The 25,122-nt window shown below is 38.8% G+C and overlaps 1 protein-coding gene across 5 annotated transcripts in view; it reads left to right on the plus strand.

Annotated features, from left to right (window-relative positions):
* The first annotated feature begins 9,092 nt into the window (after positions 1–9,092).
* The window catches only part of WDR11 (WD repeat domain 11), a 35,478-nt gene continuing 19,448 nt past the window's right edge, over positions 9,093–25,122 (plus strand). For 2 of the 5 annotated variants that reach the window (XR_005860904.2, XM_004942327.5), the window contains exons 1-11: positions 9,093–9,284; positions 9,509–9,620; positions 12,091–12,244; positions 13,008–13,181; positions 14,519–14,702; positions 15,536–15,701; positions 16,541–16,655; positions 16,912–17,107; positions 18,328–18,431; positions 19,314–19,493; positions 20,062–20,146. Coding sequence is in view for 4 of the 5 variants with exons in the window: in XM_004942327.5 (XP_004942384.2) it covers positions 9,199–9,284; positions 9,509–9,620; positions 12,091–12,244; positions 13,008–13,181; positions 14,519–14,702; positions 15,536–15,701; positions 16,541–16,655; positions 16,912–17,107; positions 18,328–18,431; positions 19,314–19,493; positions 20,062–20,146 (1,556 nt within the window). In the remaining variant the exon portion in view is untranslated. The remainder of the gene's footprint in view (positions 9,285–9,508; positions 9,621–12,090; positions 12,245–13,007; positions 13,182–14,518; positions 14,703–15,535; positions 15,702–16,540; positions 16,656–16,911; positions 17,108–18,327; positions 18,432–19,313; positions 19,494–20,061; positions 20,147–25,122) is intronic. The other 3 variants (XM_421795.8, XM_004942328.5, XM_004942329.5) reach the window with 3 other exon arrangements.

A 25,122-nucleotide genomic window follows, 5' to 3' on the forward strand; every position in this document is an offset into this window, starting at 1 on the left:
CAAGCAGCCTGATGATTACAGAAATGCCATCTCAGTTTTGGGCAATAGCAGTGTATATATGAATGCATCAAGAAAGAAATGTGCATTTGCTGCAATATGGACCAGGAGTGGGATCTTCTCCCTTCCTAAAGTTCATAGAGAGACTCCTGATGGCTGCCTTACACCTACCATGAGGTCCTGATTGCATCCCATTAGAAATGAGCTGCTCAAATGCTTATCATCTTTTATGCAACTCAATGCATGCTATGCCAAAAGGTGCCTAAAGTCATGCTTCACCTTGATTGCATCCTTCATCTACGGCTAGCCTGTAATTTTCTGTTAAATATGGTGTTTCTGCAAATATATCAGGTAGAAACTTAATTGGCAGAAATTAGAAATGATTGGTATAATTTCTGACTTTTGGGAAACTGATTGGGATAATGAAAGGTGTCAATCTACATGTTGTATTTTTCAGCTCGGTGATTAAAGGAGAAATTGGTTAAACTTAATCAAAGAGAAACTAATTCAGAAGAAAGCTTTTTCCAGTAGTGCTTAGGGCAGTGTTAGAATGAGACTTTCTAAAACAGTTCATGCCCTGAAGGTTTTGTTGGATACATTTCAACCATCTTTAGGAAGACTCTCTTCCGAGGTACGACAAAGATGAATGTTCAATTTGTAAAGAAGACCCATGGCTTGAAAATGAGACAAAGTAGATCTGCTTCAACCTCATGGACCTCAAACCTGAGCTAGGAACAGGAGAAATCTGGGGAGTCTTCTACCTACTCCTTAAAAAGCAGCTATTTCAAAGACTGAGTTAAAAGGAACTTTAATAAAGAAGATACATATGCAACATGGTCAATAAACTAAAAATCGTGAATAACAAAGGAATATTTTGCAGTATGTGTTAGAAAATATGTAAGCAGAATATATATTTAAACTCAACAAAGAAAAGACTAATATCCAATTTTTTTAACTGTAAGGTATTGAGAAATAGTAACAGATGGCCTGTTCACAAAACAGGGCTTTTCCCCAAATGATTTACACTGATTATACAGAAAAACAGTCTGCTTTGGCTGATTGTACGAGTAAAGCAGAGTAGGGAGAGGACAACAGAGATTTTTGCCCTAGCTTTCTAGAAGCCTTTGATTTGTCCCTACTAGACGTGACTGGAATCCTACTCTTCAGTCCTTTATCTGTTCTTTTTCAATTTCTGCATTCTTTCCTATTTCTGGTCCTTTTTTTCCCCTATTCTTTGACTAGTTAGAAAACACCTACCATGTAAAAGCATGAGAGAAATCATAACAAAAGCAAATCTGGTTGCTCAAGTGTTTCTTTTCTCAACCAAAAGCTTACGGGGATAGATTTTTAATATACTGAATTATTTGTTAATTAGCAGATGTTATTGCCTTTGAGGACTCCAGGTGTTACAATCAAAACTCCCAATATCTTTGCAAAGTTTTTGCACAGAGCTTTGAAAATATATTCCTACAGTGGCAAGTGGATCAAAATACGTAGAAACAGAAAAACTACAAGAGGGTTCAATTGTTTCATCAAAGAGATGGATGGGAATTGCAAACGCATGAGCAATGGCCTTTGGGGAAGGCTACAGTAAATATGACAGAGGACTGCATGCAAATATGCTGGCAGAATGCACTTTCCTGCAAGTGAGGGGATGAGAAAAGTCATCTTGTGGGTGCAGGCAGTTATATTTACAAAAGCTGCAGGGCTGATTTTTTTATACTGTGCTTGTTTCCCAAAATTAAATCCACATTTTAAATCTTAACTCATGCCATCGTAGTAATTAGTTCCAGCATCTATCTGTGCCCATCACTGCCACTGTAATATCGGTTCATTAAAACAGTTGTGGCAAGGGAAAATTAAAAATGTAAATGCCTCAAGTTCCATAGCAGTTGCTGTTGTGGAAATTTGGGAACACTGTTGACAAGGCAAAAAGTTTTCACTGAAACAATTAATTCCCTTGCTGTCACACTTCTTCAGCAGCAATGCTGCGGAGGCTACTTAATATGATAAATGCTCACAGATAGGCTGCGTTTCAGTACGCCAACAGCAGATGAATCAAACACTATTTCCAGGCATCATCCCTTTGTGCTGAGAGAGACTGGCCGACTGTGCAGACAGGGCTGCTCACAGCCCAGTCTGTGCACTGCCTCCGCTGCTATGGGAAGTGAAGAAAACAAGGAAGCTAGAAGAGCCTGCTGACTTCTTATTGTCTCACAAAACCCTTTCTTTTATTGCATCTGCTTTCTTCATTGCTGTTACGAGAGAAAAGAGGGGATTGAATTCATCCTTGCAATAAATCCATTGATGTGAGCTCACATTAGAAAACTTCATTCTTTTCAAAGGCAAAATTATCTCAAGTGGTGAGAAGGGGTTTGTGTCACATTAAGGCTTTATGAAAGAGCCAGAATTCTCATGCTTTATTAATGAGGATTTTCTTTTGACAGATGTGCTTTGTATCCCAGTAGCTGCAAGTAGTTTCTGTGTTACAAGTACTTTTATGGGAGATAACTGGGTTACTCACAGCTAAACAGTAATTTTCAAGGAAGAGTTGATTAGACAGCCACCATGAGTGAGTTAATGAGGAGTTTTTGCTAAGCAGCTTCCTGCTGGTTGTGAACCCTTTCATTTGAGGGAACATGTTTTAGGGCAGCAGACTGGGATGTGAGGAAACTCACACGTTCTTCCTTGTGTCACCACTTTGTTGGCTGCTCTAGATGAGCTTGTCATCTTCCTGTGATCATAGAATCATAGAATGGCCTGGGTTGAAAAGGACCACAATGATCATCTGGTTTCAACCCCCTGCTATGTGCAGGGCTGCCAACCACCTGACCAGGCTGCCCAGAGCCACATCCAGCCTGGCCTTGAATGCCTCCCTCCTTGGGCAACCTGTTCTAGTGTGTCACCACCCTCTGAGTGTAAAACGTTCTTCTAAAATCCAACCTAAACCTCCCCTGTCTCAGTTTAAAACCATTCCCTCTTGTCCTATCACTATCCACCCTTGTAAGCAGTCGTGATCCTGCAAGCTTTTTCCTATTGCACAATCAGCGCCTAGAAAGTGTGTGGTGAGGAATGCTAAGATGCAGTACAGCACAGAAGTATTCTTTTTCATTAAAATTATAAGATTAACTATTTCTGTGTGTGTGTGTGTTTTTTTTTTAAAGCAAATAGTAACCACTGTTGATCCCTTCTACAGCTTCTTATTTTCTTCTTCTCATTTAAACAGGACCAATGGCCACCGTGGTAACCACATCATAGTAAGTGAGCAAACACAATTAACCAAAGGCAAACTTTTTGTTGTCCAAGGTACCACTGGCTTTTAACTAGTGAAGACTTGCTTTTGTAATTTGAAAACATAGCCAATGGGAAGCATTCACAGCTCCTCACAAAGAAACCTACCCTTTCCCACCCACTCACATACCTACTGGTACTTTGTGACCTATATGCAACTCGTTGAGTGTTGCCTATTCTGTAGGGGTTAGAAAGGGACCTTTAGAGACCATCTCATCCAACCATCATGCTAAAGCAGGTATTGCTGAATCTTTTTCTATGCTGAGGATCCTGAGCCACTGACTCACTGAACATATAAGGAAAACATTATAAATCACATTGTTTTCCATCTAATCAGAGATGTAAGAACTCATTTTGCCCAGTAGCTCTTCTGAGAACTGACAAAATCAACATGAAAATTGGCAAAAAAAAATGTTGCTGACTAGCAATAACGTACTTTTCATTGAACTTCCTAATTGAATGAGGAACGTGCTTAATTATGTGATCCCAGTGGTAATATCTGACATAATCAGGTTTCTATTTGGTTCTCTCTCTATTCCTCCCTGCCACCATCCTCATGTAATTTCTAATCTTGCTACAATAATTGCTAAACTGCTCTCTGACATTTAATGCATAAATAAGGATAGGAAGAAGGCTAGAACAACGTAAATATTTACAGTGCCACCATAATTAGTCTCATCCATTCAAAAAAAACTTTCTTGTGAGCCACATAATGAATCCTTCCATGTTCTGAAAACATGAAAAATAAAGCAAAAAATTGAAGAGATGTGGTATGATCATAGCAGGGGAAGGTATCTCTAAGGGTTTTTTTTTTATGTTTGCTGTGTTTTGTTTTGTGTTTTGGTTTTCTTTTCTGTAAATGAGCAATTATCTCTCAGTAAATTGTAGCACAATGCTTGTCAATACCATGTAAAAAAATTAAGCCCTTGAGATTACTTGTGTTCAAATTAATTTAGAAAGGATTACAAAACAGAAGATGATATTTCAGAACTGGCTTAAAATTGGGAAAGAAATCATGGCTGTTGGCCATGCAAATTATCTGTGTGTATCCTATTTGTTGGATTTTGTGTCCAGTAAGCTGTTCTGCATCCTGGAAAATCAGAAGACTCATAATCTTCTGGAATTTATGACTTCATACTTCAACAGTTTTGGTGAATAGGATATGGATGTACATCTGGGTATATGGGGTATAACTGCATGTACCGTATGTGTGAAAAGTTCTTATTTCTGGCAGTAATATACAACTTCTCCTAACACAGATAAATGACTGAAAAATCCTTTAAAAGGAATGAAGAGCAATCTTAAGCTTGTAAATGAAAGAATAAATGTTTATTCTTTGATAAACATAGAGAATTTCAGTGCTGACCCACTTAGAAAACAACTGTTGTGGATATTAGGGACAGAAGAGCTCCAGATGGGATATTTGATGTGTATAAACATTTTCTTGGAGGATAATGGACACTGATGATGACAGCAGACAATAGATAGAAGGAAAAAAAAGAAAACCACCGTATACTTGCAGTGTGCTTTTTACCTGTTCAAATGCAAGTCTGAAGTGTAGGGCAGTATGCATTAAAATCTCAGAACTGCATTAAGTAAAAGGTTAGATAAATTATTTGTTTATAGATCAGACATTTTTTCATTATGAAAATCAAGAATGCTTCGTAAATATCACCACTCTGATTTCAAATCCCCTTTGGCTTTAATACTGTATAACTCTTGCTAAATATTTCATATTTTATATGGTTTTTTTTGCTCTGAAGCATGCAAGTCTGTGATGTGATTCAGACAGATGATTCCCTCTTCAAATCATGGATATTTTATTGAAGCTTCTGTGAAGAATAGGGAGCTCGAGAACTGTTTTATCCTTGAAAATTCATCTCCAAGAATACATTATTAGAAAAACTTCTGTATTCTCCAGTATGTCAAAAAGTAGCCAAGGGAGAGAAGGAATGGGCATGAAAATATAAGGATGAAGATGGAACAGAACTGATAAGCAACATTTTTTTTTTAGCCTCACAGTTTTAGATCTGTTGATCTTGTCAGTGCAGAAATGGTTGTTTAATTTGTATTAAAAACGAGTATCAGACCTTCTCACGGGAGAAATTCCATAATTGTCAGAAGAAATAGTTTGCAGAATAGGTAATAAAATGAAGGAAGCCTTTCAAGAAGAATTGAACACTTAATCTGTGAAAATAATGTTTATGACAGACTCATGCTTACTCTGGGTTGGTAACAGCTGAGATCTTAATTAGTCATGTTGATCAGTGCTGCTTAATTGTATTCTCAGGGTCCTTCATCTTTTGAACTTCCCTGCTGTCTCTTGTCTACTGCATCAGTTACTTCTTAGGACCTCTGATTGTGGCTGTGATTGGCTTTGAAGAGTTAGGCACCCTACAAACCCCAGGAGAGCTGACGTGAGGAATAACCATCCTAGGACTGGAGAGAAGTGATCACCTTCCCATTGTATGTAGGAGGCACTGGCATTCTGAGATGTATGCCATTTATTTTAATAAACCAAACACTGTTTGGATAATTCATAACGGATAATAATTTGTGAAAAAATATCAGTGTTTTTTCATTTGCACAGTCTGCAGATTGACGCTTCTCAAATCCATCAAGCTTCCTTTCTTTCCCACTTCTGTACTTAATATCAAAGAAATATAATGGAATTAGTCTCTGATACTTAAAAGCATGTGAGAAATGCTTCATTGCACTCAGCCTCGCACAGTCAGCACGCAGAAAAATGTAATTCTGTCCACTGCTATTCCATCTCCCCACCCAAGGCTTACATCTGCTGCACATTAAGGTTTTGAAGATGGGAACTTTGATGACAACAGATACTGTGCTTTCAGTACACACATGTAAGCCTTGAAACTCACTGGGTACATATAACGACAGTTAGAAGTAAAAGTTTCTCATTCCTATGATTCCTCTCCCAGCATGAATGCCAACCATTAAATCTATTACACTAATACTGCCTGAGAGAACTGGCTTCAAACTGAATATATGCCATCCTTCCTGATATCATAGGTGAAAAAAAAAAAGGGTTTCTCAAGTAGTTTATCTCTTCTGAGATTTCTTCAGTGTTGATTGAGCAACTTCAGGTAACCTTAATAATGAGTGGAAGAACACCGTGTATCCTTGTAGAAGTCCTACATTTCAGAGATGTAAGTCCTGCATTTCATAGCAATTCCCACTTGAACAGAGATCATACTTCTGAGGCTTGAGAGCTCTCCAGCTGATAGCACTCCTAGAAAGAACATCACGCCAACCCCTGGAGGCCTGGTTGGTTTTCTTTTTGTTTGTTTTAAACTTCCCTTTGTTTGTATTCTGTGCCTACCAGAGTAAAGTCAGAAATGGAAAGGTAAATAAAATCAAGCCAAATAGTCTCTTGCATGCATGGAAATGTACTGAAGCAACAGCTGTTTGGTTTTTTTGTGTGTGTGTGTGACATCAGCTGCATGTTGAGAAAACAGGGTTACATTTTAGAAAGTCTTCTTTAAGATAGAGGATGTGAACATTTTAGAAAATCATCAATAACTCAAAGATCCAAGGAACTGGAACATACAACCACAGCCTGGGATAGCAGCAGTCCTTCACAGCAGCCAAGTATCTGCCACAAGGACCGGAGCTGCACTGAATGTGATGAACAAACTCTTGCTTTAATGGTGGTAGAGGACATGGCACAATGCTGTGGATGCATGAATTATACACAAAGCTGTGCAAACCCCTTGGTCTGTGCATGAGCCCTGACAAAGCTGAGAACAGCATGGTGCTTTGTATTCTTCACTGACAGCCCCAGCTCAACAAGGGACGTTTAACTAGGAGAGAACATAAGAAGCTTTAAATACATGAAGTAGAAATGATAATGCTAAGGTAATAGTAACATAATTTGTAAGGCAAATATAGCTCTGCCCAATAGCATATATGAATTAGTTACATATCCTGATTTCAGACAGGGTTTTGAATAATGAAATACAACAGCACATGGTCTAGAATTATGGTGGCTCACTGGTGGATCCCAGGAGCTCCTGAAGCTCTAACTTAAGGCCATGGAAATTAAAGAAGTCCCAGTAGTTTTCACAGGATTATTCCTTCAGTAATTACTATTACATAAAAAAGAAATGCAAAAGAGAGAGACTGAGCATATATCTTTATCTTAATCCTGCTTTTTCTACTTCAAGCTCACAGCATAATTATTTAGAGACACGAGCCCAAAGCTCATTGGTCTTGTTATTTATTTTATCTGAAGCATTTGGCTTTATTGTTTCTTATGATCACTCACATACTCATTCTCCATATCTACTTCATGAGTACAGAACTCAGAAAAAATAACTAAAACTACTGAGGTTAATGACTGCTAAGAATTCTGCAAAGTGGATCTGTAGATCATGTTGTCTTCAAACTGTGATAAAGGAACAAAGAAGCCCTCTGCATCTCCAAATAGTGATTCATCAGCTTCAACATTGACAAAGACATTTTTGGATGAGAAGATTTTGAGAAATAAAAAGTTAAAGTTAATCAGAAAATGGTGGTCAGCAATGCACTATGATTCTACTGTTCTGTTTCTCTAGAAGAGAGTTGGAAAGGGCACCAGCTGCAGGTTGCTCCTTGAGTTCCAGCTTGCACAAATTGAACTGTGATTAAAAAGAGAAAGGCGAAAAAAGAAGAAAAGAGGAATAGCACTTTCAGTGGCAAAGTGATGCTCCAGCACTGCGAAAACATGTAGCTGGCATTACAATCATGCCAACTTCGGCCATCTAGTGGCATCTTTTTCATTATGAGAAACAACAAATAAACAATTATTAGCGATCTCTATTCTGAAGAGAGATAACCCCCCAAAAACCACAACGTACATCAAGCACAACTCAAGAAACCTGCTAGGAGCTACAGGATTATTGCCTTCTTATTAATGCTGTGGCACAGAAAATATTTGTAGAATCATAAGAATCAGGGGATGACTTGGGTTGGAAGGGACCTTAAAGATCATGCAGTTCCATCTCGTGCTGTGGGCCTGGACTCCAGATGGGGTCTCACAAGGGCAGACCAGAGGGGGACAACCCCTCCCTCACCCTGCTGACACCCCTCTCTTGGTGCAGCCCAGGATGCAGTTGACCTTCCGTGCTGTCAGTGCACACTGTTGGCTCACAACCAGCTTTTCATCCACCAGAAACCCCATGTCCTTCTTGGCAGAGCAGCTCTCAGTGAGTTCTCCCAATCTGTTATCTATCTGGGACTGCCCCGACCCAAGTGCAACACCTTGCCTTTGGCCTTGTTGAACCTCAATGGTTCACATGGTCTCCCATTTTTCAAGCCTGTCCAGGACCCTCTGGATGGCATCCCTTCCTTCTGGTCTATCAACTGCTCTGCTTGTAACGTTTGGGTGCTCTGCACCTTCGTGCCTTGCAGAGCAAACAAACACTGCTCCTGCACAGGGGTAGGTCAGCCTGGATGCTGTCAACAAGTGCAAGTGACGGCTCAGAGCAGGGCTGGAGATACTTTGGGAAGGGCACAGCACCTCGGGGTGCCAGGCGTGCGCTTCTGTTGGGAAAGCTGGACGGAGAGCTCGCGGGGATGGCTGTGAGGAAAGAGCAAGGCTTTGCTCCAAGCCGCAACGCTGCCGCTCCAGGCTAGGGAGAGACAACAGCTTTCTGCGGAAACGGTGTAACTGCTGGCTGGCAGCCGGGCGGCAGCACCCCGCCCCGGGCCTGAGGGCCGGGAGATGCGCTCCAGAGGGCGGGGCCGCGCCGGAACTGCCGTTCTCGAGGCGCGGGGCGCGGCGGAGCCCGGCGGGACGGACCGGCGGGCGGGGCGGTGCTGCGCTTCCTGCGTGGCGGTGGCGGCGAGTCGTGCCGTGGTCGGTAGGCCGCCGGCTGCGGGGCTGGGCCCGGCGCTGCCCGCCTCACCATGCAGCCCTTCACAGTGAACATCAAGCTGTCGGCGCGCACACTGACAGGCGCCCTCAGCGCGCCCAACCGGGGGGCGGTGGATTGGTGAGAGGGGCGGGGTCGGGTCGGGCCGGGCCGGGGTCGGGCTGTGTGGCTCCGGGGGGTTGCGGCCCTGCGGCTCCTTCGTCCTTTCCCAGCCCCACGCTGCAGAGTGGTCACTGATGCAGTGCTCATCCCTGGTTGCGGTACAAAACACCCGGCTCTGTGTTGATGCGAAGTGCTGCTTGCTCTGTTTGCTGCCGGTTTGGTGATGAGACGTGCTTTCCTAGGGGCTGGCAGGGGCTCATTGCCTACGGATGCCATTCCCTCGTGCTGGTGGTGGACGCCAACACTGCCCAGACCTTGCAGGTTCTGGAAAGGCACAAAGCCAATGTTGTCAAGGTGAGATACACGTGGTTTAAGGTGTACCACTTGTCTCTGGTGTACATATACAGACGTGTATGTTTAATCGCTTTAAATAACAGAAATTGCATTGCAGTGTATGTTTGCATAATTGAAATCACATATTATAAGCAGTTGAAGTTGTCACTGTCAAACCATGCGTGCTCAAATTGGGGCTGTGACTGATGGTAGACTTTTAGATATATAAAATCATATTTAACTCTTAGTAAGGAGAGGTTATTTCTCAGTTATCGCAGAGAAAAGGTGTGCTGTTGGTAGCAATCACATAACATACAATACTCAGTTAACCAGTGCCTTTTTGTGCCTTTTGGCAGCTTGTTTGGGCAAGCATCCCCTTAGCCTCAGCTGTTTCCAGGCTAGCCTTGAAAATGAGTAAGACGTACTGTAACGTAAATAATTTTGGGGCTTTGCAAGAAAGACACTGAGGCTCTAGAGTGTGTCCAAAGAATGGCATTGAAGCTGTAAAGGATCTGGAGGAGTGGCTGAGGGAACTAGGGTGGTTCAGTCTGGAGAAAAGAGGGGCTCAGGGGAGAATTTATTGCTCTCTACATCTCCCTGCAAGGAGGCTGTGGTGAGGTGGGGGTTGGTCTCTGCTCCCAGATAACAGCAATAGGATGAGAGATGATAGCTTCAAGTTGTGCCAGGGGAAGTTCAGGTTGGGTAATAGGAGCAGTTTCTTCTCAGAGTGATGTGTCACTGGCACAGGCTGCTTGAGGAGGTGGGGGAGGCCCCATCCCTGGCAGTGTTCAACAACCGTGGAGATGAGACACTGAGGGACACGGTTTGTTGGCATGGTTAATGGTTGGGCTTTATGGTCTTGGAGGTCTTTTCCAACCTTAATGATTCTACGGTTCAAATTGTGTAAAAAGTACAGAAAATACAAGTGGTATGGGGATGGCAGCTTTAATGGTGTCTGCGTTTTAACATTTCCACTGAGCTTCGATAATAAGTTGCAGCAAAATATTTTCTGACCCAAGTAATGATAGCATTTTAGTGTACTTCAGTTATGTTCAGATTTGAGAAGTAACTGTTTCAATAGGAAACCAAATTAAGTAGTCCAAGTAGTTTCTATGCAATTTACAAGGTGCGTTTTTCAAATCCACTCTTTGGTGACTCATTATCAGAAATAGACTGTAAGAAATGGGCTTATTTGTGAAGAGAAAGATTGAAGAGAAATTCTTTTCCACTTTAAGTACAGATTATTACAGAGACCGTGATCACTGGTAGATACCTTTTTATGCCTTTGTAAGAAATATTCTTCCTGTTTTGATTTTTATTTTTAAGAGTTTATAACTGCTAAAAGCTTATATGGACTGGAGGAGATGTGTCTGTGTCTGTCTGACTGTTCAACTCTTTGTAGCAGAGGTTCACACCAGCAAACAGTTTTCTTCCCCATGCTTCAGTTTTGAAAAACTTCAGAACACACCACTGTGTTAAAAAAAAAAAAGAGTTGTTTCATAAACTTTCTGCAGTCTGTTTAGCTACTGATCTTTTAAGTCTTTCTGTGTTACAGCTATGTCTGGAATAGGCACTGATTGCATTGCAAAATATCCCATGTTGTTTGTCAGGGTGGCAATTCTGTGTTGGTGGGAGACTGATAAATTTGTACAGAGTGGGTTATACCTGACGTTTTTCTTTGCAGCTTTGCAAACAGTGCTTGAAGGAGTGCTTTTACCAAAAAATGGTGTGATTGCAGGAAGAATTTTTTGATCCATCACAAAAAGAGAGGATTGAAATCTCCCTTGGTGTTTCTTTTTCCATGTTAATGAACAGGGCTGATAAGGCATCCTGGTCAGACCTCTGACAGGGGTAGTAGCACTGTGCATTTGGTGCAGTTCTAAATCTAACTCATGTTGCAGGTAGCGATGCCCAGTGGCAACTGTATTACCTTGTCAGCCTTTTCAGTATCTGCAGGAAAGAGTTGTGTTAGGCCTAACCTCTTTCTCCATCAGGTACTGGCACAACATACAGCAAGGTAGCTGCAACATCGGTTTTGTAGCAGATAAATTCTTGTTAGCATAGTATCAAGATTTATTTATTCCTTTAGTGTCTTTGTTCTCTCTCAGCAGCAAGTAGCAAAACAATTCCGTATTGAATACATAGGGAAGAAGTCAGTGTTACCTCCTTGTGTTATCTCAGTGTTATCTCTGGGGACTTGTAGACAGGATGTTTCATATGTCAAGGATACCTAATTTACACGTGTATTGCCATCTTCCTGCAAGCCAATGTAACTTGCAATCCCAAACCAGAAAGTGGTGTATGAAAATCAGTAGCAGGTGACATGCTCAGTGGCACAGAGATAGCAGATGCAGTAATGGATGTTATCAACTATTGCTATGCTTTTTTGGTGAGTTAATTATTGTTTGTTCATCAGTCTGAAAAATGTTTAGTTTGATTTCTCTGTTGTATGTGTTTTCTTCATTTGACCACTTTTCATCTCTATCTTCAGGTTAAATGGGCTAAAGAAAATTACCATCACAATATTGGCTCTCCATATTCTTTACGTTTAGCTTCTGCTGATGTTACTGGTAAAATAATTGTATGGGATGTGGCAACAGGAACAGCTCGTTGTGAAATACAAGAACATGCAAAACCAATACAAGGTAATGATAATGCATGGTAGTTTGAGTGGAAGTTGTTTTACAGAGTAGCATGGACAAGTCCATCTCCTAGGCTCAGTTCAGCCAGTGAATTTCAGTCTGAAACATCACTCTGTATTTATGTTGAACAGAACCACGTCAATCGTAATGAAAAGAACCATGCACCATCTCAGATTGACAGTGGGGTGGTGTTTTAGTAGTGGACCTGGAAACAAATGTTTTCTTCAGATAATCTGTAGCAAGATTCATGAGTTCAGGTCTAAAAAGAAACTGTAATGCACAATCAGATATACAAATACAGTTCTTAAATGCTATGGTCGTTATGAAGAAGCATGATTGCCTATCATCACAACTCAGCGTCATTTGAACATTCAAGATAAATGGGCCAAAAAAAAGCCTGATTTCTAGGTTAGTAGCCTTAGCTAGAAGCACCACAGGTGGCTATACTGAGAAAAGTGTATTGGAACAGTTAAGGCCTTTTGGATTTGGAGATGAGTCAGGTATGCTTCCCCAGCCCCATAAGTACTGCTTAACCTTAGGACTTACGTAACTTCTATACTGTTAATAGTCTTAATGAACTTAACAAAAATAGAAGGGTGTGACCAACAAACCCACAGAGCAGGGCGCTCTCAGAAGACTTCTGTAGATCTTGTTACTAACAAGTTGCCATTCACAATGTATAACAGAGAAGGAATTGTTCTATAATAGAACCAAGTTTTTCTGAAAATTAATTTTGGTGCTTACTGGTCCTTTTTTCTTTTGACAGACATGCAGTGGTTGTGGAATCAAGATGCTTCTAGAGATTTGCTGCTTGCAGTTCATCCACCTAATTATATTGTGCTATGGAATGCAGACACGGGAACCAAACTTTGGAAGAAAAGTTATGCAGAAAATATTCTGTCTTTTTCATTTGACCCATTTGATCCATCCCACTTAGCGTGTAAGTTTGTATGTATAAAATAATAAGAAGAGACAGTTGTAATTTTAGTTAATTGCTAGCAAAAAAATGAAATACCTGTATGATTGTGTCAAGAATTGCAGATACTTGTGTTATAGTATCATTACTTCAAATCAGAGGGTAGTTATAAGGGAGGGGAAAAAAGACATGCTCTATGTGACATAGAAAGGAAGCTGGCAGGTGTGACCAGGAGAAATGTGAGACCAAAATGTCAAAGTAGAGATATTGAGATTAAAGTAATGGATTAGATGGGATTATGTTATTAATGCCACGAAGAAAACAAGGGAGTCTAAACAAAGACAGGGGAGTCTTTGGCCTCTATGAGATTGTCTAAAATAAATCCTGATTGGGAGAGTGAAGGGCAAAAGTGCTCATGAATAGAAAACACAAGTTAGAGATCTGAAAAGAAACCTTTGTGATTTCATAAAGTTGGAATGCACCTTGGATAGAGAGGTGGATAGAGAGCTGAGGAAGCCAGGCATAGAGAACCCTGTTGAACTGATATAAAAGGCTATAAAATAATTGGATGCTGAGAGAGGATCCAGTGAGATAAGAGCAGACCTGAACTAGATGGTATCTTCAGCAGCACTGTTTGTTAGAGGAGGAATGTGAGCATCAGTTTCAGAAACAATTCAAATGATAAGGGCGATGTAGTGTGTGCTAATTTAGGTTTTAGTGGAAAGGAACTAAGATGAGTCACTATTTTTAGCTTATCTCGATCAGCTCCTGATATGTTAAGAGACAAACTGCAGTTTCCCGGCTTTGTGCTGTGCTTTTTTATATCTGTTGTACCATTCAACACAGAAAAAGAGCTTTGGGGTATAAACATGTAGTACAATCTTAGCTACATCTTCACAGTTTAGCTGAATCTTTATCCCGCCACACAAATAGTTTGCCTTAATGGTTCTTTGAGCAATGTGCTGCATGAGAAGATAAAATGGTCATACAGCCATTGTGGGCAACTCTGCTTTCTACTGGCATTGTGAAGCTTAACAAACAATAGCTGATGACAGAGAATAACTGTACTGAAGAGGTATGGAATGACAAACAAGAAATTTCTACCATTAATCCGCACAGTATTGTGTTTTTTAATACTGACTTAATTCTGAAAGTAATTGCATTTTGTGCATTTTCATTAATAGTAGTTGGTTATCTTCTGCTCTTTCAGTAGAAGGTGCCTGTTGTCTAGAATTACGAGTTTTCTGTGTTAATGCGTTAACAAGGCTATTATCATTTATCTCCACCAAAATTTTATTGAAGTAAAATGCCACAACAGAATTGCAGATTGCATTTTGTAGTAATTCTTTTTCCCCATACAGTGCTTACCAGTGAAGGAATAGTGTTCATCTCTGACTTCTCTCCTTCCAAGGCTCCTGCCAGCTCAGGGAAGAAGGTTTACATCTCCAGTCCCCATTCCAGTCCTTCTCATAGGCTGGCTGCTACTGCAGGGGCCAAGAAGGCCCTTGATAAAGTAAAAATCTTAATCAGTAATGAAAAACCAAGGTAGGTTTCTTTGTGGGTACTTTTGTTTTAATGCCTTTGTGTTCTGTAAGTAGTATTAGATTACTGTTAGATTGAATATAATTTAATAACTAAATCTAATTAAACATTTTCAAAAAAAATGTATTGTGGGGTATGTAGACTTGTCATAATTTCTATGTCTTCATGGCTCTGAAAGTAGGATGCATCTGCGAGGAAGGTCTCTGGCTTCTTTTAATTCATGCTTATTCAGCTTTGTTTTTTCAATTGAGATTCAGTTGATGCCCCCTTTCAACAAATAGGTCCTTGATTTTAGTTACAGCTTTCTTTTTAATATGATATTTTAATATAATAACTGCACTGTGATTTTCTTTTTTTAGACACATCTATTTATAATATGGACAAATATACTTTTGTTTGCAAAAATCACTTATTGCCATGTAAAGCAAATACAGGCCTCTAAGGATAGGTTGGATGTTGTTCTCTCTTGACATCCCTGAGCTCTGAAAGAAAGTTCTGACTGTCATTGATTTTATATTAGGTTAGGAGAAGAGGAGTGGGAAAGTGACTGCAAAGACAAGGTGGCTTATAGGCCTGGAGACAGGAATGAGATGCAAGAAGCTGATAATGGGAGTTTAAGTGTATGGCAGACTATGATTAAAACAAACAAACAAACAAAAAGCTTAAAAAGGATATTAAATCAGTTAAGAACATGTCCAAACTGAATACAATATAAGAATAATTGTCTTCAGCGTGACTTACATTACATGCAATTCATTGAATTTTATGTACCTAACTTGAAGAAAGTTGCTTTTCCTTTTCTGGGCCACTTGAAGTTTATTTTTCATGTTTTCCAGTGCTGAATCTGTGACACTCAATGACTGCCTTCAGTTATCCTACTTGCCTTCCAAAAGAAACTACATGTTGTTACTCTATCCCAGAGAAATTCTGATTCTTGACTTGGAAGTGAATCAGACAGTGGGTGTGATTGCAATTGAAAGAACAGGTGTGCCTTTCCTACAGGTAATGAAAATTGGATTGGTTTCTATCATTGTAATGGATTATTAAGATGATTTATAAGTTCATGACCTACTGATTGTTGCATTTTGATTGCTAAGGGACAAAAAGAAATTAATTCATCAGGAGAAGAAGTATCCTCTGTACCAAGCACTATTTAACTTAGTGTTCTGTTGTCTGTAGCAAACCTGCTTCCTTTTGTGTTGCTGCAGAAGTTACTAGTGTGGAAGCAATGTTGTGGAGAATGGGCATTTCATTCTCTTCTGGTTAAGTTGTTCATACAGAGGTTAATACTAGTTCCTTGAGCATTTGCCTTTGCTTAACTGGATGTCTGCATCTAGTCTGAGACCTTATAGAAGCATCTTTATTCTCCTGTAGTCATGAAAATTTTGTTATCAAAAAAATAACAAAGTGAGACTAGAGACTACATATGAGTTTAAAGATGGAAAGCATCAGACAATTCCAACAGAAGCTCACCGAAGTTCTCAAAGCCATCTATTGGTACATGAATATGCCATAGTGTAGTTTTACTATCTGATTAAAAAAATTCTCTTAAGTAATAATAATAATAATTTTAAGAAATTAAGCTTAAAATCTTATCAGTCTTAAACAGTGTTGTGCTCTTGCCTGGTTTCTTGTTTTTCTTTCTTTAACTTTTTCCTAGCACTGGTTGTTGACTTTTCCTTCATCACAAGTAGTGTAGCTACAGAAATCCATTGAGGTGATGATTTAATGGTAATTTTTTGGTGACTTACACATTCATTCTGAGTTTCATGTTTAGTTACAAGCATTTTTTGCAAAGGTAGAATTTTCTTAACCCTATATAATATGTTCTCTTCATGTAGGTAATTCCTTGTTTTCAGCGCGATGGCTTATTTTGCCTACATGAAAATGGTTGTATAACTTTGAGAGTTCGCAGATCTAACTACTCTGCAACTGGAATTCCAAATGAAGAGCCAGGTAAGTTATGTGTCAGAAACGGCCAGAAATCAACTTTGAGGCACTTTATTCAGTACTTTAGCACCAGTATCAACCATTATGCCTTGTGCACAGTGGTGAATTACAACTCTTCTAGTGCTTCTTGTCTTCAGTAAATTTATGCTGTGTTCTACCAAGAATTGTTGTGTTTTTTGTTTTGTTTTGTTTTTATTACTTTGTGGATATTTATATGTTTTCTGTTCTAATTGCTTGTTGTTGTGGCATGTTGATGTTACAGATCCAGACCCAGTTCAGGAGCTGGTTTATGATTTAAGAAGTCAATGTGATGCAATTAGGGTAACAAAAACAGTTCGGCCATTCAGTATGGTGTGCTGCCCAGTGAATGAGAATTCTGCAGCTCTCATTGTCAGTGATGGCAGAGTAATGATCTGGGAGTTAAAATCCAGTGTTGCCAGCAGAAATCCACGTAACAGGTAATGGCTTTGTTTTTCTTATCAAAGTTTCCATCTGATATGTTTTCAAGTGATATTTAATTATATTTGGAAAGTAATGTTGGTGTGCTTCTGTGTGTGACATGTGCTATACATGTGTATGAATGAAAGGATGAGGGAGATATTTGGAATAAGGAAACAAAAGATAGGAATGAATATTCACATTATTTCAGGGGAATGTTTTCTTGTAATCTGGCTGTCTGCAGACTGTATCATTTTCCTCAGGATTGGAGCCCTTAGTTTCAGTCATTTGCAATTTGTCAGTTTGACACAAAGCAGTGTGAGTGCACAGTAGGTTGCTTGAATATGCCTGTGAGAACAATTAATAGTTTTATATATGAAGCCTTTACAGTTTCAGATTTTAAGCAGCCTGTCATACATTCAGTATATCAAAGTTATTCTGTTGCATTAAACCTTTAATTATTGGATAAAATAAATAACTTTTCACCATTAAAAAAAACCCAAAAAACTTAGTATACTTTTAAATATCATAAGTACTTGATTTTTAACATTTTCTTTTGTTGCACATCCCTGTTGCAACATCTTTATCTTCTCATTCCCCAGAATACTATTAGATGGATTCCTAGGCTCATTTCTAAAGCATTGATTTTTGCTATGGCTATATAACCCAGCAGAATATAATATATAATATTAATAAAATATATAATAAGAAGCACTGATTCTAGAGGAATCTGGCTCAGTGATTGTATTGAACAGTAGTCCATATTTCTAGTTGGCATAGAGTCTTTATTGGGTACTTAGGAGGATCACAGTTTTGTTGCAGCTTTGTGTACACAAAGGCAGTTGTGTTTCTTTTGTTTACATGAAAGGTATTGCTTTAGCTATAGGTTTTGTTATCTGGAATTGATGTAAGAAGTTTTTCTAATTGAAAGTTTGGGAATCTGTTTTTAAATATTAAACATGCTTAGCAATTCTTAGCTGTATTCCTTAGCTGTTCCTTAGCTCTAATACATTGAAAAGCCTCCACTGAATGATTAGGTACACTTCAGAGCAAAGGATACATGAATTTGAGATGTGTATATTGCTGTTTGCATCATCTGCTGGTAGGTGTTGGGTATAATCTTGTCAACATATTCTGCATGCAGTAAGTGAGAGAGCAGCCTGTGGAGAAAGCAAAACTAAGAACTTGAGTCAGCAAGTGATCAGTTTGCATCAGGACTTCGTTTTCATTTCTTTTACAGCAGTTCAAGTGCATCACCTTTGTATTCCCCAGTCTCATTCTGTGGAATTCCTGTAGGAGCATTCCAAAATAAACTTCCCGACCTCTCATTAGACAACATGATAGGTAAGAGTGTTTTCCACTAATATTACTGATAGTGATTTCTAGGAGTTTTGAATCATTGTACATTTTAGTTATGTTAGAATTATTTTGTGTGTAAATTAAGTACTAATTGTAAAAGTAAATAAATATAATACCCATCTGTTAGAAGATATTAATAATTTTGAGGTTATTCTGTTGAAGACCAGCATTCAAGAGTTCTTGAATTCACTTACTCTAAGAAAAAAATGTAACTTGAAATGGAATTTAGCCAAAACCCCTTCCATTTTTAAATATAATGTTAAGTGTATGAAGACAACTTTTGTTTGATGCAACATCAGTACTGAGAAGTGTTCCACAAAGCACTTCCAAAAAATGGTTACCTTTATGTTTTTAAAACTAATTTTTTTAGTGGAAAAGTGACTAGTGCTCCTCATGAGTATCAAAGTGCAGATTTGGATTTGCTTTTGGAAAGAGGATATTTAGTGCATGGTTCTTCTCTGATCTGCATTTCCTTTAGTTGTTGGCCTCATAGCTATTGTTAATTTGTACTTGGTGGCACTTGGACTTGCATAGTTGATTGCAGCAGGTAGGCAGCAGATGGGGTTTTTGTAGCCAGTCTTCAGAGGGCCCTGATGTTCTTGGGCCCATCTTCTTTCATGTCCTGTTTTTATTGTGGTTTTTTTTTTTCCCCAATGTTAAGGAAGAAATGTAATATTGGTAAAATGAGGCAAGGTACATTGCTCCAAAAAGTCTTATCATACCAAGTTCAACAAGAAAAAATAGCTCTTCAAATAAGTTTTGATTGTTTGTTAGGTTATTTGTAGTTTTTCTTTTATAAACTCCTGTGTGATAACTTTTTGTAATCCCAGATTAAAATGGAATACTGACAAGATCTTCAATTTCTAGCAGGGCAAGGCACAGTTGCTGGAGAAGAACAATTGAAAAGTTCTTTTCTGCAAGAAGTTCATCTCAAATTCCTGCTGACCGGACTTCTTTCAGGGCTTCCTTTGCCTCCATTTGCTATTCGCATGTGCCCACCTCTTACAACAAAAAACATCAAACAGTATGAGCCACTCCTTGCTGTTGGTAAGTATCTTGGCTGGTTTATTGATTACTGTGCAAATTATGTATTCTAGATTAAATACAAATACAGTTATGTGTTACCAAAAGGTTATTATTTCAGGGATGAGAAAGCAGACTTATGATCTGGTAATGATTTGGTAAAATCTATGCATGGATTGTCCCCTAGGATTATTGATGATTAACAGTTATTACTCTTCCTTAAGACATGTACTCATCTTGAGTCATCAAAACAAACAAACAAAAAAACCTTCCTGTTTTCCTGCATCTGGATACCCTGTGAATATATAATAAGAATCAACAGGCTTTCCATACGCTCTACAGGATAGGGTTCAGGGACATGTCTTTATTTAAACTGATTTTGCTGGCTGCAGAGAATCTTGGAGGGAATAAAATCTAAGGATTTGAGATCTAGTAATCAAAATACCTTTTCTAAAATTAGTAAAGTGCAGTAGTTAAATGAGAAGGTAAGGAGAGAATAGCCGTAATCCTACATTTTCACTAAAATATGGAATAGAAAAACAAAACAACTCTGAATATTCTATAATTTATTTTATTAAATCATTTTTTGTAGGTACAAGTAATGGCTCTGTCCTGGTGTTTCATCTTACAAGTGGACTATTACAAAAAGAGTTGAGCATCCATTCCTGCGAAGTCAAGTAAGAGTTTAATTCCTAGCATAATCCTTCAGGGAGCCAAGAATTGAAACATCTAATGTATTCAAAGCAATGTATGGTGTCCTATTTCATTGTTAATGACACCCAAGTAATTGCTTGTTGAGCAGTATGACTGGATGGTATCTTCACATAAGCAGTAACACAGTGTTGAGATTAGAAAAATCCATTGAACTATAAATATTTGAATTTTTTCTGTTCCTTCTGATCTTGTGTGTGTGTCAGCTACTTCCCATTTCTTTAGCACATTCTGGTACAAAGATGTCTTTTTAGCACAAGAAACTATTTCAGTGTCTTATTTATAGTCCTGACTAGCACACTGTGTACTTTGAAATAATTCTGTTTTGTACATCAGAATTTATTTCCTTTGCTTAGTTGTGAAATTGCTGTTAACACAGTTCTAGACCTAACTGAAGTCCAAATAATTTCATCTTTAGAAATCATACAAACACTTTGAAGACTACATACAGGACTCAGGATTTAGCTATCCTAACTAAGGAACTGGAGTCAGTTTAAACATATTGCACATGGTGTTTGTGTGTACACAATGAAATAACTATTCACATAACTAATGGCAAAAATAGTCAAGATGGTGCTGACCAGGTGTGTATTTTCAGACAGGATTAACCACAGCAAATAAAATATTTTAGTAGCAATATTGATAAAGTTTATGTCAGAGTTGTGGCTTGAAGCCTTCTTGAGGCTAAAGTCTTCATTTTACTGTTCATTCTACAGAAAGAGAAGAGCAGAGGTGTCTGAGAGTGGCTACATCTAAGAGAGCTCATTATGTAAAACTGCTTTGAATCTACCACCAAAATCACATAAGCATATTTGCATTTGTAGTGTGATTAGCAGACACTTCAAATAGAATTCCTCTTTCTGTTCTAATCCATTCGAGTGTTTTTTGTGTTCTTTTTTGTTTGTTTGTTTAATGCCATGAAGAACACTTAGAATATAAATCTAATGTTACATTCTGTTATGCAGCCTGGACTGATGCTGATCATTTTTCACTCTAGTTTCTAGAATTCAAAATTAAAACCACTACTAATGCTTCACAAATTAAATAATTATTATTAAATAATCATAAAAATTGGAGAGGCTGCTTTGAGAGCATATTTCTTTTTCTTCCAGTTCATGTCAGTTTCACATGTTATTGGAAATATTGTTAGTAGGGGCTTTTCACATTGCAAAATTTCTGCAACGTTTAACAAATGCATTGCCTTTCTTAGCTGTTGTCCTCACCCAGGTGGTATTTTTAGAACACAAAGTGATTGTGAGTTTTGTTCAAAGCTCAGTCATTAAATCTTTTAAATATTTATTTTAGTTTCTCAATCCAGCCCTTAATGGCAAGAGTGACTTTCTACATAGTCTTCAGAAGTTCCCAGGGGCGCTTTAAGCAATGTAGAAAAAGGCACTGTGGTTATGTTAAATTAGTATTCATGGAGTGTAACAGTTTTTCTTTCAGTGGGAATTCTTACTTTACTTCTGAAATGCAGATAATTTGCATAATGCCTCTATGTCAGTTTTAACTGAAAACACACCTTCAGGGAACACCATTTTAGTGTGTAGCTGATAATGCCCTGTAATTGTAACTCAGTGCCTTGTAGTGTACGAAGAGAATGTAATGAAACTAAGGGTCATTGTATTGGCAGCCATCCTTTACATGTCACATGTGCCAAAATAATAGCCAGCAAGTTTTCTAGATGCTAGCAATTATTTCTCTTTTTGGAGATTAGTGCTCTTCCAAGCTAGATTATTTGGTTACATTCAGACTATTTTTTTAAATGTATTTATTTCTGTTCATGGCTGTTACTTTGCTGTTTCACTGGAGCTGTGTGGGTTATTAGTTCTCCTTCAAGTTTAATGTGCTTTCTGTTAGGAGTATAAGGCAGGAGGAAGCAGAAATGCTTCAGGGTCCACAGAGATGAAAAGTCAATCTGGCTGAGCTAGGAGCATTAGTGGGCAAAAAACAGCAGAGATCATAGCATGTGTAGAAAGAGAAGCTGTGAGCAGGAGGTCAGTCTTCCATTAGGATACAGAGAAATGTAATATTTTTTACAGATAAAAGGAATGTGAAGGTGAATGCAATAGTAATTCTTACAACACTTATTTTTTCTAAGTTGAGCAATCTAAATTCTTTTTGTAAGTTACTGAGGCAGAGTCACAGAATCATTTGAGTTGGAAGAGACCCTTAAAGGCCATCTGATCCCACTCCCCTGCAATGAACAGGAACACCTACAGCACGATGAAGTGTTCAGAGCCCTGTCCAGCCTGACCTTGGGTGCCTTCAGGGATGGGGCATCTACCAGCTCTCTGGACAACCTGTTCCAGTGCCTTGCCACCCTTACTGTTAAAAAAAAAAAAAGCAACTTTTTCCTTATATCCAGTCTAAGGTAAGATAGGTGATGATAGTACATCATCAACGCAGAGGAAGATATATTCAGTGTGTACATAAAAATGCCTCACTGGCTATAAATGGAATGGCCTGCAGGCAAAACTTGAGGGTTGCTGAGTTACATCCAAGTTTTGACAGTTGAGTTTACGCCCATTCTCCTTTGGGAAACTGTTTTGCTAACATTTGTCACCTTCAAGAAAAAAAAAAAAACCTGCAGAGAGAAAGATGAATCAAATGTTTTCCACTTCTGCCATACAGATGTTGGTGGGCTGGATTTATTTCTGTGTGTTTTGTATTGCCTGATGAGTGTTAAGTGGCGTAACAATGAAACCTGCAGATCCAGAGCTGAATTCCAAAGTTTTCAGTATGGGAGGCTGTGGAAAGCAAAAGGTATAAATGGGTTCAAGAAACAAGTGGACTGTAAAAAGTTTGTACATCTCCTAATTTTGTTTCCATTCTTACCTCTTCCCTTCTTTTTTATAGTTAATTGAACTAACAGCTGTCCTTGCCATAACATCACAGCAATTCTTTCCCAACTAGAAATGTAATTTGTTTCTTTATCCATTTTAGTCTACTCTGCAATGAAACCATTCATCAGAACAACTGAGTTTTGCACCTGAAGTAACTGAAATAAGTTGCACGTGCAGAATCTCTGAATTACATTTTGAAAGAGTAGATCCTATCTGAGAAGCAGATTGCAGCTGAACATATCATGTAGTTCTAGGAGATAAAGTTGTCTCTTATGGGGAGATCTTGCATATGGAATTACTACAATAGGGAAGGCATTAGTTGTTTCCTTCATTAAAATGTAAACCACTGCCTTCATTAATTTGGTGAATAAATAGTTCCTTCAGATTTCTCAGTTTACATGTATGTCAGTAAAACAATTCGTATTGTTTCAGGTGCAAGTTGTTAGCTAGGCTGAGGTTTGTGTTTGATGATGGGTGTCCTGGGATTCTGTTATCTTTATTGGCGCTGACACATGGCCAGCTGGCAGCAAACAAAAGGACTTCTGGTGTTAAATCTGAGCAGATGAGTGAGGGGCAGAAAATACCTCAGGTATTTGAGTGAGAATGGTGAATAACTGTCGTCAGTAACAATGCATTATGAGTATTCTGTGCTTTTTCCAAAAGAGCATAGTGGAATAATAGATAAAGATTGCCAAGGTGTCAGAATTAATGTTTCTTCCATTTCAGAATACCCCCTGTATTCAGGACTGTTTGGAGACTTGAAATGAGAAACATTATTGCAATCCTAGATTTCTCTTCAGTCTTTCTTGTAGCATTTTGCTTCATAATTGTGTATTTCTAGTGATGATTGAAGTTCCTGGTTAAACTTTTGTTAGTCCTGGTGGGAAAAAGACTGGATTCTGAATTTTTAAGCTGTTCTTGAGGACTTGGAAGCATGCTTCCTTTTTTTTCCCATAGTTTGAATTAGGAAGAAAAGAAAGATAATTATGGCGATAGCTTATGTGTATAAAATCTTATGGGAATGCTTTTTGCTTTTCCTGATCTAAATTGTGTTTAGGAAACTTCTACTCAGTGCAATGTAAATAGGATTTATTGATAATAAATGGTAAATATCTGTCTCACATGTATTCCTATGACAGTCCTGGACGTAACAATTGATGTAATAAAAGACTGAGCTCTCCTGGAGATCATTTTTAGTAATCAGTGTTGGAAGGATTTCAGGAAAACCCAAACCCTTTAATTCCTAATGAAATTAACATAAGGACAGGTATTTTAGAACAGTCTCTATTTTCTTTCCGATTCGTTCTTGATTTAATTCACAGACAGAGCACTCAGATGTTCCTGCTGTCAGTGTGTGTGGGCAGTGGGGAGGGATGGGGCATTGGGTTTCTGGGAGGGCACCACCACACCTCCCTCTCCATCCTGTTGTTGTCTGTGGGGTATCTCAACAATTTGCCAAGCCCAAAGGTGCTGACATTGTTACACACGTTGTAACTTTACATCCTTGCAACACTTGGAGATATTTTGGTTTGTGGCTGCCTTTGTATGATCTAAAGGAGTGGAAAAAGTAATTTGGACTGTCAGTTCATTTCTGATAGCTTGTGAAACGTGTTCAGGGCCTCCCTTGTTCTGTCACTTCTGTTTCTCTGTTCTCTAGACAGCATGATACCCATCTCCTCACCCTGCTGTCTGTGATTATTTCTCCCCTTTTCTGTGCTTAAAAATCTGAGTTACTTGATGGGCAACCTGTTCCAGTGGGAAGAACCAAGGAGGCTGTGGATGCCCCATCCCTGGAGGTATTCAAGGCCAGGCTGGATGTGGCTCTGGGCAGCCTGGTCTGGTGGTTGGTGACCCTGCACGTAGCAGGGGGGTTGAAACTACGTGATCATTGTGGTCCTTTTGAACCCAGGTCATTCTATGAGTCTATGATCTGGTAATCTACTCCAATGCTGAGTACATGAGGGATTTTTCCATTAAAGTTACCTGTGCTCCTGACTGAAATTTTTGTTTAACCCAACAAGAACCTTATTACCAGCATTGTCCTAAAGAAAGACATTGGTTTTAACTTAAACTGGTAACTTTGTTTGTGTGTTTAT

This window comes from Gallus gallus, chromosome 6 (assembly GCF_016699485.2).
Source record: "Gallus gallus isolate bGalGal1 chromosome 6, bGalGal1.mat.broiler.GRCg7b, whole genome shotgun sequence".
In the NCBI taxonomy this organism is placed as follows: Eukaryota; Metazoa; Chordata; class Aves; order Galliformes; family Phasianidae; genus Gallus; species Gallus gallus.